The sequence below is a fragment of the Trichoderma gamsii genome, assembly GCF_001481775.2.
Source record: "Trichoderma gamsii strain T6085 chromosome Unknown Scaffold_13.2, whole genome shotgun sequence".
Lineage (NCBI taxonomy): Eukaryota > Fungi > Ascomycota > Sordariomycetes > Hypocreales > Hypocreaceae > Trichoderma > Trichoderma gamsii.
The window spans coordinates 286,853-304,989 of NW_020171350.1; the positions used below are offsets into that span (position 1 = coordinate 286,853).

The 18,137-nt window shown below is 47.5% G+C and overlaps 3 protein-coding genes across 3 annotated transcripts; 2 read left to right on the forward strand and 1 right to left on the reverse strand.

Annotated features, from left to right (window-relative positions):
- Positions 1 to 1,634: 1,634 nt before the first annotated feature.
- Positions 1,635 to 7,591, forward strand: TGAM01_v204536 (hypothetical protein; the record flags this gene model as incomplete). The annotated part of the gene is made up of 8 exons (XM_024549443.1): positions 1,635 to 1,804; positions 1,857 to 2,718; positions 2,790 to 4,462; positions 4,515 to 4,841; positions 4,903 to 5,841; positions 5,906 to 6,989; positions 7,049 to 7,351; positions 7,406 to 7,591. 8 exons carry the CDS (start codon positions 1,635 to 1,637, stop codon positions 7,589 to 7,591), a joined length of 5,544 nt encoding a protein of 1,847 aa, XP_024405783.1.
- A 2,433-nt stretch (positions 7,592 to 10,024) lies between these two features.
- TGAM01_v204537 (hypothetical protein) lies at positions 10,025 to 10,963 on the forward strand (the record flags this gene model as incomplete). Its single annotated transcript, XM_018810603.1, has 3 exons — positions 10,025 to 10,035; positions 10,133 to 10,494; positions 10,563 to 10,963. The coding sequence occupies 3 exons, from the start codon at positions 10,025 to 10,027 to the stop codon at positions 10,961 to 10,963; spliced, it is 774 nt and encodes a 257-aa protein (XP_018656168.1).
- Positions 10,964 to 11,597: 634 nt separating this feature from the next.
- On the reverse strand, positions 11,598 to 16,472 carry TGAM01_v204538 (WSC domain-containing protein; the record flags this gene model as incomplete). The annotated part of the gene is made up of 4 exons (XM_024549444.1): positions 11,598 to 11,613; positions 12,093 to 13,099; positions 13,164 to 16,308; positions 16,363 to 16,472. The coding sequence occupies 4 exons, from the start codon at positions 16,470 to 16,472 to the stop codon at positions 11,598 to 11,600; spliced, it is 4,278 nt and encodes a 1,425-aa protein (XP_024405784.1).
- Positions 16,473 to 18,137: the final 1,665 nt, after the last annotated feature.

Consider the following 18,137-nt stretch of genomic DNA (forward strand, 5'->3'; position numbering starts at 1 on the left):
TGAAGCTTGGAACTGTCTCTTGACGGGCAGGTCTCGATAATGCATATGTCACTGATGCGCAGGACGAGTCCCAGTCCAAAAAGCATCCGAAGCCCCGAATCAAAATGGATGCTTTCCTAGCCCCGTCGGCATCTTTACATTGGTCAAATGTTTGCACAAACGCTATTCAGCAATGGCTATGCCGGCTTAAAGGTCTTTGCCCTATCGGTACCCTCCGACAATGCGTAGAGGCCGAATCGTTTTTAGCATCACAGCAAATCATGAACGAAAATTGACACGGTTCCTTATCCTTCTTTCTCCTCGCAGGTTCAAAAGTTCCCTAGGGATGCAGAGTATACCTCTCGTATGCATCCAAGTACGCGCCATGTCATCTCTCTCGGTTACGGCCTGGCAGCTTGTTGGCTCAAGGGCCGCAACCAAAGTTTTCGAGCTAGTGGTCTTACGCCAATAAAGCGTTGCTCGCCAGACGTTAGTTTTGAATTCCCTTCAGGCTCATCAGTATATCATATACGTTGCCTTGTAGTTTTTACAAATGTTGCATTTTCATGTATCTGTTACTTCTCTAAAATGATTTAGATTTGTCGTACATACACACAGTAGACATAAGTCATAGCACTCCTTGGCTACCTTAATAATTCCACCATTTCTCCTCGCTACCTACACTACCAACGTGAGTGAGAACAACATTTTCATAGGTAATTTACTGTATAACATGAGAGGTTACACGCAATCGTGCCAGTGTCCTCTGTCTCTCGCTCCCTCTTCAACCTTAACCAATATAGTGCAGGCTTAGTGTACATCGAGCCTGGGCAACCAGTCTCTGCCGCCAGGATCAACGATATGGGGTTACCCCAGAATAAGCCACAGCGCTAAATCAATCACATTTGCCGCCACGGGCATCCTATTACATCTGGTATGAAACAAGCGGGCGTGTAAAATCTATATCATCATAGGTAGTTAATGATAAGCTCGTTGATCCGATCGCAGTTGTATGTGTCGTAACCTTGGCCATTCTCCAGTAGCACTCACAAGTGCGTCCCACGTTTCTCTAATTAATCAGAGCCCAGGGCCACAATGGAGCCCATAGCGACAGGGAATTATGCATGTTGGTTGGAACACATCATGAAGTCGGCTTGCCCGAGAACCCCTCCCATCCAACAAGGATTCTCACAGTTTGCGTGACCAAGTGAGAGAATCTAGATGAGAAGGAAAACGGTGCAATTCCCGGAGCCGTTGTGGTGATTGAGCGCCTCCTTATCAATTATTCGCGAATGCTCTCCTCTGGCTCTTTTTGATGTTAGTTTAATCTCGTCGTTTAGCCCGCGGGCCGTATCCGTTGACGGGTCTCGCGGGGCTCTACGATGGTTACAAGCCCCACCAATGCGAATCTCTGCATGAAGCGGAGTTCAATTTTATTGTTTTTACATGGACCAATCTAAAATTCTCTCTTGCCGCTGGCTCATACCCAGTTGGTTAGTTTCGGACTACCACATAAGCTGAGATTGACCTTTGTTTTTCCTTTACAAGACCAGGACCAATGTGCACACCTGACGCATCGGCCCTCCTTCCAATACCTTTTGATACGACACACAAGTTATCGCGTTACGAGCACAGTTGTGCATAGTATTGCAAATATGGCTTCAGTAGAAAAGGCAGAGGAGATTGTACGCCGACTAACTAGGAAGTATGGGTACTTGAATGAAGAAATGATGAGCGATATCGAAAAGTGGAAGCCGGAATATCGTCGCGAGATTGATGAAAACTGGCTTGCGATGGAGAATACCGCGGCGCATTCTATCAAGACGTCTGTATTGCACAAAGTCCCCAAGGTCTACAAACATGCTAATAAGCCCTAGTCTGGCCAAGCAAATTTATGGCAGTGGCGCTCGTTTTGTGTTTGAACTGCTTCAAAACGCAGAAGATAACAGCTTTTCCAAGACCACTGACAAACCCTACATCTCTTTCAACGTCTATGAAGATCGTATTGTTGTGGAATGTAATGAAGATGGCTTTACCGAGCGGGACTTGGTGGCTATTTGTGCGGTTGGGCAGAGCACCAAATCCACCTCCTATGGCTACATTGGCGCAAAGGGTATCGGCTTCAAGTCTGTGTTCATTGCTGCTTGGAAGGTACATATCCAATCTGGGAACTTCTCATTCGAATTCAGACATAAAAGGGATGATCCAGGACTGGGCATGGTCCGACCCGTTTGGACGCCGACTGATGAGAAGCTAGAGGGGCCTTTAACGCGCATGACTCTCTATTTTCATGATGAAGGAGACCCAGACGAACTTCAACGCCTCAAGGCAATCATATTGAAACAGTTGGACGACCTGCAACAAACATCCTTACTATTTCTAAAAAAGCTTCAGAGAGTAAAAATTGTATTCTACGGCAAGCATGGCAAAATTGAAACATCGAAAGAGTTCCGGAAGCGCCAGGTCGATAAATACCGAGTGGCTTTGGACACAGACTCTATCAAAGATAATGAGACGAGGAAAGAAAGTCAAATTTACCATACCACGACATTAAAAGCGCACGGACTAGCAAGAAGCGATAACCGCGACCTCCCTAATACGGATGATACTCAAACTCTCTCGACCTCTGCTGAAGTAGTTCTAGCATTCCCTCTCACAGCAGAATTCAAGCCACTTGTTAGTACAAAGAAGAAGCAAGAAATATTTGCATTTCTGCCCGTGAGAGAATCGGATTACAAGGTAAGATCACATATAGCCTCACTATATCCTAAGCTCCCTACACAAGATGATCCAAGACTCACGCCATTCAGTTTCTCATTCATTCCGATTTCGACACCAGCGCCAATCGCCAAGACATCATCACCACTTCCACACGAAATGAGAATCTCCTTGATTGGATAGCAAAGGCATTCCTTAACGCCATCAAACAGTTTTGTGAACACTCCTCTTTATGCTATGAGTGGCCGCTGTTTCTTCCAAGCACTGAAGGTGCATCGGATACGTTTTGGGCCGAATTAAATGTTAAAATCCGAAGACTTGTAATGACGAATCCTATTCTTAGGTCACGTCATCGACAAGACCTGCGAGTCATCACTGATGTGTTTAACCTTGAGAAAGATGCGACGTATGGGGAGAGTGAACCTATATTTGATGACCCGGTCAAGGATCCATTCATCTCACCAAAATATTCTGGGTTAACAATGACAGCTTTGTTTACCTATGGACTTCAGAACTTTTCAGCGAATAATTTTTTGGCATTGCTGGAAACTGATCTTCGCAGTCCTACTCCGAAAATGCACGAAACGAAGATGACTGAAGGCTGGCATTCCGCCCTGGCAAATCTTCTTTGTTCGTGGTTTGATCGAGGTCTTCCTGAGGCTGATCAATTAAAGAAATTACCCATGATTCCTCTAAGAAATGGGAAGTGGACTTCTGCTGTGTCGGGTCGAGTGTATCTCCCAATGACAAAAGGCGTAGTTATTCCTGAAACACTAGATATCTGGGTGATACAGTCTACCGCGACATCCAGTATCGCCCGTCAAAGGCTATATGGGCTTCTGGGTGTTTCAGAGGCGGAAGTCAATACAGTCAGGGTATTGATACTACAGGATTTCAGTCGGCTAGTTGATTTCCGTCTACCGAACCACTTTCAGGCTTGTCTGCATTATCTATATCTTACACATCAGCCTAAGATATCTACCACATCGGAGCTTAGAGAGGTTGCGGTTGTGGATGGCAAGGGATATCGTCGTCGGCCACATGAGGTCGACATTTACCTTCCCGGAAAAAATCGCGCTTTCAGTCCAGAGTCTCTTCTTGCACCAAATGGGCCAGCTCCTGGTTTCTCTGTTCAATTCATTCATAATATATATATGGAAAACGCCCCAGAGAAGCCTGTTCCAGACCATCCATCTTGGGAGAGGTGGCTCTTGGAATTTGTAGGCATACGTGAGCAGCTACGGCTTGTCAGTGACAGTGGAGAATCTTTGTCGGAAGCTGTAATGTATGTTTACCGACACCGCCCAGAGCTGTTCCTTGGGCTTCTTCGGCATCTCTGGGGGGGCGCGAGTTCAGAAATCAGAGCAAACCAGATACTACAGCGAACCATTAAGGCCCTTCCCGCGAGAGATCTTTGTGGAGTGAGCTATGTCATCTCACTCGCAGATACGTGGCTCCCATCTGAGAGCCTTCGCAGCCGCGTATCACAGTATATGGATCTTTCAGAGAATTTTCCATTTCTCAAAATCGAGAGTACCGGCCCAGCTGACCAATTCAGCGCCGGATGGAGCTTTCTCGCTGAGTGTTTCGATGTCAAAAGAGAGGAAAACATGGCCTTCTATATAGACATTTTACGCTATATTCAGATTTCGCACCCAAAAGCCGTACTAGTTCGCCAAGGCCAAAAAATAATAGATTTATACGATGCCATCTATGCGAAATTGACCTTGGCCAGAAACCAACCTCAGGATCAACACGCAATCAAGTAAGCGCCAATGAGTCCCAAGTGTGGTATAATTGCTGATAGCTCTATTTAGAAAATTCTTCACAGGAGCGAGAATATTTGTCCCTGGTGCTAAGAACTCCATATGGACATCTTCTTCCGATTGCTTGTGGCTCGCACCACCGGACATGCTGTCCAAGCATTCTCTCAGAAGCATTTACTCGAGGAATGCCGTTGGTGGCGACCAGTTACACAATATAGAACGCCTCTTTCACAAGATTGTTGAGATACCTTCTGCCTCTTGGTCCGACATCGTCAAGGAGTTAGAAACGTTGAAGGCCACATTCTGTAATGAGTTCGAACGGATCGAACAGTTGTACATGTACCTCAAAAAGTTGAAACCTCCTCAAATACAGTTGAGGTAAGTTGGACGGTCTTACGCGAGATCAGCGACTTTCGAAAATAGGCTGATAGAAACACAGAGACGTCTTTGCAAAGAAACCACTTATATATGCGAGAAGTCGGGGCAAATGGAGATGGTGCAAGACTTCTGATTGCCTGTGGTCTAGTCCAGTTGAGATTCGTATCAGCAACGCCACTTCCGATATCGACACAGGCTTTGGTAGCCTTGGTGCGACTGCTACTTTGGGTCCAGGCACTGCCGTCGCCTCCTTTCAAGCATATACAGCAGATGAACCTTTTAGCTTGGACGATCTTCCCAGAGCCTACCAGAATATCTCGTTCCAAGATCCTTACAAGAAATGGTCTGCTGATGAGCTGAGATTAGCAGATTACGTTCAAGGTAGACGACCACCTGGTAAGTACAGGGGTGCTGGCGCATTTGGCATGGACTCAGGTTCTTCTGAGGGTGGGTTAGGCACTGCCGATCGAACAAACACTACAAGTGGTGCATTATTTAAAGTCACATTGGATTCGGATTACGAAACTCTCAAAGACTTCTTCGTTGGAATGCTAGGCGTTACATCACTTACCGTTCAAATGCTATATGATGAATTGAAGCAGCCATCCCAGAAGCGCGACATCAATGACTTGAAAAATGCCATCTTATCCTTGAGCAGCCAACTGCAAACAAGCCCGATACCCTTGGATCCGCAACCAATTTTGCATAACAACGTTTTTCCTTTAAGACATTGCAATGGAGAAATCTCAATCCAATCAGCGAAGGTGGATTTTGCTATCCCGGATACAGATCATCTAAATTCTATGTTCAAAGAGAAGATCACGATGCTAGATTTTGACTTGGAAAGCATTCATCGTCTGAAACCATTTTTTGAATGGACTAAGCTTCAAGGAAGATATCTCTCTGCCTGTGTCACAGAAGATACCTCTGTCTCCGAGACAGGACGACCAATTTCGACGAAAAGTAGAGATTTGAGGCGCAAAGCTTATCCTATTCTTCGGTATGTAACGCATGATTGTGAATATGTGATTGAGAACGCTGAATATCTAACTCCCACAATCTAGTATTGCGGCAACCTTCAGCAGCCCCCGTTATCGAGCAGATCCGCCCAGATTTTACCAACTTTTACGGGCAATGCAGACCATGGAAGTAGCTCACATATCTTCTACCCGCGCTGTATCTCAAGATAATAAGAAAATCTGCGTTGAGAACGTTATCGGAGATGAGCATATTGAGTACACCTCATCAGGGCTCACCATTTATGTGCCTCGAAAGAGAAAACCCCAGGCGGTCTGCTTCAGCTCGGTACTACCGAGAAAATTTGCAGAGTGGATAATGCGAGATCCTACGACGCAAATACTAGACACAGTTGAGAGCGGAATGGTTAATACTCTGGCTGCTATCTTAGCATGTGATGTCTGTGATCGCTCTGTTCTTGGCGAAATTTGCAACCGTAATGGAATCGTTCCAGTTGAAGTTCCAAACGAGGACATTGAGGATGATTATGAGGAAGACGATAGTGATTTGGAAGAGAAAAAAGATCAAAGTCAAGAACAACTACATGGGAAAGAGCAGAAGCAGAGGCCGGAGTCGTCAATACGGCTGAACAACCTCACTCCAAGCGAAGGGACGCCATTAGATCAACAGTCCACCCCGAGTCGTCCGTCCACAGATACGGATTCTGCTCAAACCTCAGAAACACCATATTCAGGAATCCAAGGAAGAGACTCAGAGACAATAGTTGAGACTGTCAATCGGCAAAGTCGTCTTTCAAGTCACTCGCCGCGGGTTGGTCAAGGGCAAGAAGATATACCTGCTTATCGGCGTCGTCCAATTATTTACTCGGGCCATTCGAGCACTCCTGATTCACCTTTGGCTTCAATAGAGAGTCGCGAGGACTTGGCATCTTCGGGGCCGTCCGACGATACGCAATATGGTATGCTTTTGGATAGGGCGGTTGCCGCAGCTCAGAGTGCATCATTTCCCGCTCAAGGCTCTTTTGATATGAGTGAATTGCGCAATAATTTGCCTGTATCGCACAGAGATGACACATATGAAAGTTTTGATGGATTGGATATCGTCACTCGTTTTCGACCAGCGAATCAGCTGGAGCGCGACAAGAAAGTTGGGGCCGCGGGCGAGCTGTTCGTGAGTATTGCAAATAGCGAAACATGAGTTATGGAGGCTAACTAGTTTTCTTATCATAGGTGTTTGAGTTGTTATCGACCCTTGAATTGCCCCGTTGGAGCATTGAGAACTGGCAAAGCACAATCAGAGGTTACGTTCGGGCGCATCCCAACTATCGCAGCTTAGCGAGTTGGCGTGGTAGAGAAACCGCGGACCTGGTTTACGATGATATCGAGGGCCAGTTCACCAATACTCTTATCGGCTGCGGTTATCTCAATCATGATGAATGGCATACTGCTCGGCCAAAGTACTATATAGAGGTGAAAACTACTACAGGGCCACGCGAAACTCCGTTTTACATGAGCAACAGCCAATACGAGCGTGTAAGTATAATTCCAATGGTCTTATCCTTGCGAAGACTAATGCGGTGCATACAGATGAGGCGCACACACGCGACACCAAATCGTTCAGAGATATATATGGTCCTACGTGTATTTTGGCTGAACAGCGAAAACATTGGCATGTGTGTTTACTTTGACCCTGAGCAACTGAGGCAAGACGGGCGGTTGTTCTTCACAGCGCAAACATGGTCTGTCACGCCTACTGCAGAATCTGAGGATTAATGACTCTGTCGGGTAATCGTACGCAAAAGGTCATCTTAAACCCAAAGCGCCACTGTATGTATGATACGCTTGTTGAATCCAGTGACGCCTCAATGACTGATGAAGGCATTATTTTGTGTTTTGCCTCCAGGCTCTCTGCAATTTGGCTTGGCTGACGACTCTATATATAGAGTAGTGGACACTTTTATGCACGATATGCTGGCTTTTAGCTTCCGCAAACGAGTCTTGAGTAGATTGACTGATGTCGTTCAAAATCTGTCGTGCTTTCTAAGATATTTAGGCATGGGCTGTAGTGGTGCCGCAATTTTCTCGTTTTACTTGTATTACACGGAGATAAGGAGTAAAGTTATTTATATACGCTCTCGTCTTCTCTCTACCTCTCTACTACTGTTTGACTCTATTAATGCTACATTGGCCAAATCTTGATACAAATATTTCGAGCTTACGGAGCCTTATCACAAAATGTCTTCCATCTCCATTCTGTCGAGTTTGAAACGAAATTTCTTGCGGAGAGACCGTGCGAATCCGAAGATAGTAGTATGAGTGAAGGAATACTCTCAACGGTGCCTGCTAGTCTCCCTGTTGTTCTAGGCGCCTTTGGAGCATGGCTTTTCCGTGCACTTAGTCGAGCCCGTGTCAAAAGAGAGAATAACAAGGTCAATCAAGGAGTACTCTTGACACTGCCTATCGCTCTCGTCACCATCAACATATGGTCTCATGGTATTCCTATTCAACCCCTGGACTCTCAAAAACCCCTCTGGTTCTCAAAACTAATCTACCCATGTTCTTTACCCTAGCCAACCCCAAGCTAGAACGGAGCCTGATACTGGCTCGATTGGAAACTTTTCTTTGAAACAATCAACGAAAGAAGAAGAAGTTAAGCCTGGTATGGGTAAGTTCAACGGCACCTATAACAATGATCTATGCGGCAATGATGACAGCCTGCTCAAAACAAGCCCAACTTCTTCTCCATCAAGACTTCTACAGCAATTTTAGAAGCAGACAACACACCTCTCATTGGCATTTTCACCCGATTACACTCTACTGGTAGTAGAATTATTTGAGACGGTCTTATCGAGGAGCGTGAAAACTGGCCGACGAATGTTTTCGCTGACGAATTGTGAGAAGCAGGCTGTACGACGTATGTCATTCTCAGCCAATTCTAAGCTGTTAGCATTTTCCGGAATAAATCTCGACGAATATGTTACTGATATCGAGATTTGGAACTTAGCAAATCAATTCATTTGGCATACCAAAAAAACTACAATAACTGTCGATATATTCTTCGATATATTCATCGGTAACCTAACGCTACATATGGATACTGACCAGGGCTATACTGAATTTGACGCACCGACCATCGAGCTATCGGGCTCTTCTAATCTGAGATTGGACAATGAGAAGCTACATGAGCTCAGCCACTCAGAGCCTGTAACATCGAGGTTATGTAACGAACGTTATGTTGCTTCGTACGGCCATGATGATCTCCTCGGGGGCATTTACTGGAACTCCAAAAACTAATTTGGGTTCCCCCAGAGTATCACCCAGTATTTTTCCGATTATCAGCACATTTCATCAACACCATTCGCTGCTTCTTTGTCTGTAATAAAGCTAAGAGCCCCAAATCGAGACATATTCACCATTAGATTTCAGAGACCCCGTCCAAATAAACTAGGTGACTGGACTCCGTGGCAGTCATCTCTGCTCTCTCAAGGGAATAAGACTAACAAAGGGGAAATAGGAAACGATAGCGAAAATACACAGGAGTAGGCGAAAATGAGCAATAGCTAGTTCACAACACCCAAGCATGAAATAATTGTTTCTTTGATTGATACAAGCTCGGTCTTGTCGGCGCTACCTGCAAGCCCAAGAAATACTCTTGTCAACAACCGCCAGACTAACTGCCAACCCGGCTTTCCTCATTCTCGAGTATTAAGAACCTGAGTAACGCCCGGTTATCTCTGTATTGTCATCAATAGCCTCAGATAGTTTTCGTAACTGTTTGGTATAAACTTCCAAATTCGGGCATTGGCCAACACTAGCTTGCATACAGCTACCGCCACTCCACCCACAATTCTTACAAATCGCACCGTTCAATGCAAGCCGCCAATTAGACGTCCGCTTCCCCCTCCTCTCTTCAAAAAGATCTGTCAGCTCCCTAGCTCTCCAGCCTTCCTCATTGCGTCATGCGCGTCTAAACCACGAGCTTGCGGGGTCTTACACGCCTTCACGCTGGGAAACTTACAAAGCCGGAAGCAGAAAAATGATGCGTAACGGAAGCGCTGCAAGCTCCTGATTTATAAGATCGGTTTCGTAGAATTTAAATAAAGCTTCACACCATTGTTCTATGTCTTTATTTTTACAACCACTTTTCGGTGTCTGCCAGTTCTGTATATCATTTGCAAGTTGAATTAACGATTAACTGTCACCAAAATGGGATCCAAGTACGTTCACTACTCTCGCTCGAAAATTGCGTCTCTCATAACTGCATTTTCCCATCATCTCATCTATAACATTGGCTAATACAATCATCACCAACAGCCTCGTCGAGCTCGCAGACCGTCTCCTCAAGAATGGCGCCAACAAAGTTCTCCCCACGGCTCGCCGAGTTCGCGTCGTCTTCAACCAGACCACCATTGTAGATACCACTAAAGCAGTCTGGGTTTGGGAACACGAATGGTACCCTCAGTTTTACATCCCTTCTTCTGAGATCAAGGACAGCACTCTCAGCGACAATCAATCCATCAAGAGTGAAGGCGCGAAGACCGCGGCCATTGTTAAACTCACTGTCCCAGCAAAGGCGGGCGTTCCGGAGAAGACCACAGATCGAGTATTGAGGTTTGACAATGATCCTAGCTTGGGAGACTTGGCAGGCCTTGTGAGATTAGAGTTCGGTGCGATGGGTAAGATCAACTTCATCTCAATCTAAAGCGACAGCTTTCGTCACCTGCATGCTAACTTCGTGATACAGATACATGGCTTGAGGAAGATGTCCGTATCATCGGCCACCCCAAGGATCCGTTCAAGCGCCTCGACTTCCTCCACTCCACTCGTGCTTTCGAAGTCCGCGTCGACGGCAAGACTATCGCCAAATCCTCCTACGCCATCCACCTTCACGAGACTGGCCTCAAAACTCGCTACTATGTTCCCCTCGCGTCCATTGACCCGTCTCTGCTTCGACCTAGCACTACTACCTCAGTCTGCCCTTATAAGGGCATTGCAGAGTACTATAATGTCGTCATAGATGGAAAGGAGCATAAGGATATCATCTGGTATTATAACTACCCGATTCAAGAGAGCATTGCCATTGCAGGCTTGATTTCGTTTTACAACGAGAAAGTGGAAATTCTGTTGGACGGCAAGGCGGTATAGATGCAAATGCCCGGCTTCATATGGAACGAACATTAATGGAGATTGAGGAAGTCGGTTAAGCATGATTCACGATATGTTGTATTACGCAACACGGTAACAAGGCTGATGCTTCAATGTGAAGATTTCAGATTTTTGATATGAAACAAAAAAACAAGATTGCATACTATCTATCTACTGCCTTCCCAATAACCCGTATACTTCATGTGTATAGACCATTGCCTTCGTATATATCCAATACCCATATCCCATCACTAGCCCAAAACCCAAATGATAAATACATATTCTAATCTATGATTGAGAAACAAACTTGCCTTATGATCCAATTACTCACAACCCACTGCATCCATATCATTTTTACCATCGCTTACTCACAGGCGTCTTCCTCACATATAGCTGGAGTATGTTGCCAGTACCGCAATATTCTGTGGCATTTCCAGGACACACCATATTACACTGGGAGCTTGATACATTTTTCCCCGGCGTAGCACCGGACCAGCCCGCAAGATTAAGCGTATTGCCGCACCAGCACTCTTGGCCGTATTCAACACCGGCGTACTTGTACTGTTCGCAATAAGATAAGCAGACTTGCGGCGTCATAGTCGTGGCATTGTTGTAAACTTGGTTGTCCATCAGTTTACCCGCCGAAGGCTCTGACACACATCCGTAGTAGGTATAGTTTTTGTCGCCTTGGAAGATAATGGGGCCAGTCGGAGATGGTGATGCAGACGTTGCTGCTGAAGTGGCTGTTCCTGAAGTAATAGCTGCTTTTGAAGTAGTAGCTGCTCCTGATGAGGTAGATGCTCCTGATGAAGTGGCCACTCCTGAAGTAGTAGCTGCTTTTGAAGTAGAAGCTGCTCCTGGTGAAGTACCCGCCCCTAAAATAGTAGATGCTCCTGATGAAGTGGCTGCTCCTGATGAAGTGGCTGCTCCTGATGAAGTGGCTGCTCCTGATGAAGTGGCTGCTCCTGATGAAGTGGCTGCTCCTGATGAAGTGGCTGCTCCTGATGAAGTGGCTGCTCCTAAAGTGGCTGCTCCTGAAGCAGTAGATGCGCCGGAACTCTTGGGGGCTGCCGAGGTACTAGATGCTGACGCAGCGGTGGCAGCGGTGGTATTAGGTGAGAGCATGTACAGCTCCAGTCTAGATCCCGCGCCGCAGTATTCTGTGCCGTCTCCAGCGCAAGGGAACGAGCAATCATCTTGATTGGTAGCTTTGACAGCGCCTTGCTTCAAAACATTGCCACAGTAGCACTCTCGTCCATATTCGGTTCCAAAATATGTAAAGCCTTTGCAGAAAGTAGCGCAGGATTCGAGCGTCATTGTGTCGTTTGCATACATCTGGTCAATGATAGCACGATCATTAGGCGGCTCAGCCCAGCAGCCTTGGAACTTGTAGTTATTTACTACTTTTTTGATTGCAGGTCCTGTGGGAGTGGCAATAGAAGTAGTTGTCACCGAGCTTGTGGTCGAAGGGACTGTAGTCGGAGGGACAGTGGTTGAAGGGACAGTGGCTGAGGAGCCAGTACTTGAAGAGCCAGTAGTCGCGGGAGTAGAGCTTGTAACTGATGTTTTCTTAAGCTGATAAACGTTGAGTCGATTCGGACCGCCGCAGAACTCAGTCGAGTTGCCATTACAAGTCATGCTGCAATCCCCAATCGGAGCTGGAATAGATCCCTTTGCGAACGAATTGTCACACCAGCATTCTCCGCCGTACTCAAGACCCGCGTAGATGTAGCTATTTGACTTGCATGCCTCAATGCAATTTGCAACAGTCTGGTTGGTAGTGTCCATGAAGTTGGCCAGAGCCCGCGCATCTGTAGCTTCGGTATAGCAGCCAATACTGGAATAGCCATCAAAGCCAGGGTTGACTGATGGTCCGGTAGGAGTTGGGCTACTTGACGAGATGCTCGAGCTAGTGCTAGTAGCGACCACAGTCGTGCTTCCATCGGTAGGAGGAACAGTGGTAGCTATGCTAGAAGCGGCTGCAGTTGATGTGGAAATGGCACTGGTGCCGAGTTTGTAGACATTGAGACGATTAGGGCCACCGCAATACTCAGTGGAGTTATCATTGCAAGTCATTCCGCAATCTGCAATGGGGGCAGAAACTGCACCGTCGCCAAATGAATTACCGCACCAGCACTACACCCAAAGTTAGTAACAAGATCTTCTCCGGTAAATGGGATGCATAAACGACATGACTTACCTCTCCGCCGTATTCGACACCAGCATAGGTGTAGGAGCCAGTCTTGCAAGCATCTACACATTGTTTCACAGTTCGTTTATCCGTATCAAATTCATAGGGCAGAGCGCGTGTGTTAGTAGCTTCGGTATAACATCCAATGCTGATGTAGCCGTCGACACCGGGATTTACCACCGGGCCGCCACTTGGAGGAGGAGGAGGATCCGTTGAATTAGTAGCCAGAGAGTCGGCGAACAGAGAGATAAAGGCCTCAGTACCGTCACCGTTTCCACCACAGACCTGGTTGATATCTCCGTTGCAGTAGTAGTTGCAATTAGAGTCATCAACCTTGAGACTAGGTATCGTGTTTCCTGCCCAGCACTCCGTATGATACTGTGTCCCGCAGTATTTGAAGTTCTGCTGGGCACATGCTGAAATGCACATGGGATTGGTGTTATTGTCGTCTCCATAAAGCTGAGTGGACAGTTGACGGCCTGGGTTATTCTCTTTGTAACATCCGACATAGCGGTATCGGCCCTGATCACTATTAGGCAACAGAGGGGGAGCTTGCTCTGAGACAGCTTTGCAAAAGAACTGTATAAACTGCTTTCCGAACGTTGGGTCGTTGGTGTTCATTGTCCAAGGTGCAGTGCCGTTGTAAGGATCGACGTTCCATTGGGATTTGGGGACAGTGCATGTAAGCGTAGCATTTGCGCTCTCACCCGGAGCCAGATTGGTTCCTTCTGCAAGATCTACTTGGTTGACAGCTCGAATGAGACCGGTGAGGCCAAAAGGAGGCTTGGAGACGGTAAGGGAAAGGCTGACGCCGCCTGGCGGTGCCTTGTTAGTAACGCGGAATTTGAGTGAGCGATCGTTGTTCTCAGTAACGTTTCCAAACGTAAAGGGGGTGCCATTAACATATGGCACCCAGCCCGAGGCATCGGGGGTCTGAAACTCTAGCAGCGCGACTGCAGCAGGTCCAGAAGAGCCGGCAATAGAGATCGTCTGGTTGCCACCATTAGACGCAAACATTACAAAGCCGGAAAAGGTGCCGCTTTTAGAGCCACTGAACGTAATTGTTATAGTAGCGCTTGCTGCCGCTGCAAGGGAAGACGGGATACTCTGCACAACAAATTCACCGACTATCAGGTTACCCGAGCCATTCCATGTTTGCCACGGGCCAGTAGAGCTAACATTGGAATACAGGATACTTTGGAAAGTAAGGGGCCCATTGCCTAGATTGGTGAGGATCATGGTCTCTGTGACGCCATCTGGGTTCTGTCCTGTAACAACACCTTGGAAGGTAAGTGTAGTTGGCGCAACTGATAGCAGTGGTCCAGCGCTCTGTCCAGTGCCGGTTAATCGAGCGTGAGTATTGGGACTGTAGCCAGCGACGCTGTTTGTGGTATTGACGACAACGTCATTTGAGATGAGGCCAACGGTGGTAGGGCTGAACGTGGCATTGATGGTAAAAGAATCACCAGCATTCAACTGAAGCGGCGTGGTAGGAAGGCTTGAGATGCTGTAGTCTTTCTTGGAATCAAGCGCAACGCCAGTAACGGTGAGGCCGATCAAGGCTGTGCACTTAACCGACTGCGGGCTGCTGGTTGCTTTAAGATTGACATTGCCAAAGGCAACAGGCGAGGTGCAGTTGAGAGGCGCGTTAACGGGCGATCCAAAGCCATAGAACAGGCCTTGATTGGTGCCGACGTATACAATACCATCGCCAAACACAGGTCGGGTGAACTTCATGACACCGGGGATGTTGAACGAGTTGATCATGGTAAGCTTGCCATTTGTGGGAATAGCATTATAAATGCGGAGATTCAGGCCCTGTACATCAGTCACCCAAAAGAGGCCTGTACCTGGCTGGCCGTTGAGAGAAGTTGTTGTTCCGTGACTAACACCGAGAACGTATGCGTTGGTCTCAGGGCTCTCGGCGACCTTGGTAAATGAAGGGACGCCAGCATTGCAGGAGAATTTGAAGACGTTGGATGGATGCTGAATAACGTTGATGTAAATGTAGCCACCTTCCAGAGGATAGACACCAGCACCGGCGTAGACGGAGTTGTCGTTCTGATAGACTTGAATAGCGGCGTCCAAGTTGTTGGGGCCGTTTCTGTAGCCTCCGAGATTGTCCATGTTGAGCCAATACGTCTTGCCACTCTTGCCAGTGACAACACCGATGCGCGTTATGTCGCCACAGGCAAATTGACTCGGGAGAATCTCAAGAGGACTCGTACCCAGATCTCTATCAGCACCGTCTAAAGCTTGCTTCTCCCATGGCATAAAGAAATCAATCAGATTTAAGCTGCCGTCGGTGTTGATTGTCATGTGCACAGCGGCTTCCTCCAAGGAAGTAGGGGGGTTGAATCCCTTGACAGGGACATTGGACAACTGTGACGCGTAGCCATTGCCGGTGGCATACCAAATAGAGCCGGCGTCATCAGATGCAATACCTCCACCAGACATCCACACTCCTGCGCCTCGAATATCATTGGGCACGCCTTTGCCTTCCATGGCATAGTATTCAACCAGCTTTCCACTGGTCTTGTCCCAGCCGATGATCCAGCCAGTAAAGTTATACTGAACACAGTGCGATGCAAATCCAGCGTAGATGAACTGGCCGGTGTGCAGCAATGCAGTGCGCTGATGGTGAATGCCTCCATTGAACATTCGCACGTCACTGTTGCGAGCAATGACTCCTTCCAGGGGAACTGGGAAGTTGGGCCTCTCAGTGAGGTCATTGGCATTTAGTGCGTGAATAAAGTATCGGCCAGCAGCCAGGCCCTGCGGTGTGTTTATCGCAGCTTGATTGGCATATGTCTTTGAGGTGTAGTAGATGGTATCAGTGTCAGGATCAATGACACCAGTAGCAGTAACACCAATATTGGGGTTGATATCGACGCATCCATCGAGATCGGCAGCCAAGAATGGAATGTGTAGGTTTCTCGAAGCCACAATCGCGCCAGTCTTTGCATCGAGCTTGTAGACATTGTTTTGCGTTGTAGCCACATACACGTACTGCTTAGTTCCACCACTGGGAGTGTAAACGAGAGGCTGAGAGAAGATTTGCTCGGCTGAACCACCGTAGGTGCCAGGAAGGAGAGTCTGGAACAGTTGGCCAAATGAAGAGCTCCCCACGACAGAGGGGTCCATATTATGGTTCCTATTTGCAATTAGCCACTCGTTGAGAGAAACGAAAAGTATCAGGCATTCTTACGTTTGGTACCCAGTCCTAGAGTTGTCACCGCCCCAGGTTATGGTATCCGTCGACGCCAGCCCTTTGGCCAGGCCGACAAAGGCCGTGAACAGCAGCACGGCTAAGCCCATGATTGCAATTATCAATGATGGATACGGAGCTTAGTTGTGATCAACGGCAAGCAAAACGGCGGAAGAGTGCCCATCTTTAAGGAAAACGAGGCGATAAGACTCTGAGCTAGTCCGCCAAGAGAACTCATGCATACAAGGCGGATATCGCTCGTACTCGATATCAGCACCCATGTCTGAGAGTTGAGAGCTGAACAATCCTGGCCGGGCCACGGAACAGCACAAAGCAGCTGTCATGCCATGCTCACCCACTCGGAACCCTTTAGGACCCGTATCTTGCCACTTGGCTCTCTACAAATTTGCCCTCGCCGGCAGACTGGTGGAGACACGGGCTGATGGTGCATCGAAAAACTGCAGCCGCACAGCCGGTACGACGTGGACGGTGGGAGCAGCGAAGCCCGCAGGCCTGATCTCACTCACCATATTTCCAAGTGAGAGCAATAGCAATCAACCGGGGGGCTCGGCAGGCTTCCGTAGCTACGACGTAGGGAAACAAGTCTAGAGCTGGCGGCTTAAAGGGTTGAACAAGCGTCTCACGCGGCTTGGTCGACCGAGTCTAGCGCAAAGCCATCACCGCTCAGCCAGGGCCTAATCAGATCTAGCCGCGGCCTCTAATTCCGGGTGCCTGACGGGAAGCCGTCCCTGCCAGGTTGGTGGCGCATAGCGGCATTAAGCGTGGTAGCAGCACATGTAGCCTGCAGTAGATGTGACTGATAGCCATCGATCTCAGCGAGATCCAAGATGGCGCAGCATTAGAGCTGCATACGAATTGGTAACCTTATGGTAGTACTGTAGGCCTTTGTGAACCGGCAGTGGAGTTGCTGTAGAATATACGTTGAGATAACACGTCTTACATGTACACACGCCACCGCCATGGACTCATAGCACAAATACAGCATAAAGATCCGGCTTTGTGCTACCGTGGAAGAATCCAGGCGCAACGGCAGCCCGCTTTGGGCTAAAAAGAAGCATGTTAAGATGCATCATTTGAGGCTAGTAAGCAAACCAATACGAATCCTGGTCGTAATAAGTAATGGTAGCAATTCTAACGCGCTTGTGTTACTACATGCTGAGCAAAACGGAACTGCAATATTCAGCTGCCTTCTCCCTTGCTTCACGATCAAAGCTGCGTCTATTATTATCCGCTTGGCAGCTCATCTCCACCGTCTGCAGGGAGCCTGCAGGCGAACCAATAATTTATGGAATATTTGGCGCCCTGAACAATAGCTAGCGGCATCTCGCTGCGGCTGTAATGCACAGACTGCACCATCTGATGTAAAATTTGCGCTCTCTTCTCCGTAGTGGTGGTGTATATTAGCCGATGGCCTTGTCTTAGATACGGTAATACATGCACCCTGTCTTTGGCATATCTCACAGGGCAAGACACCACCACGTTCTATGTACGCCACCAGAAGCTGAGCCTTGCACACCGGTTTGGACTATGCTCTATACCTTGCAGCTCATTTACCAGCTGGAGGCCTATATACTTTCCACATACGGGCAGAAGCGCCCCAAATGCTACCGCTACCTATTAGGAAGCCAAAGGTCTAGATGCGATATTACAAACATGTATACCACCACATGTGCAAAAATAGCTCTTCCAGTCCAATCTATGTATAAAAAAAAGTTGTCATCATTTGGCAGAAGTAAAGAGATAGTTCCCATATT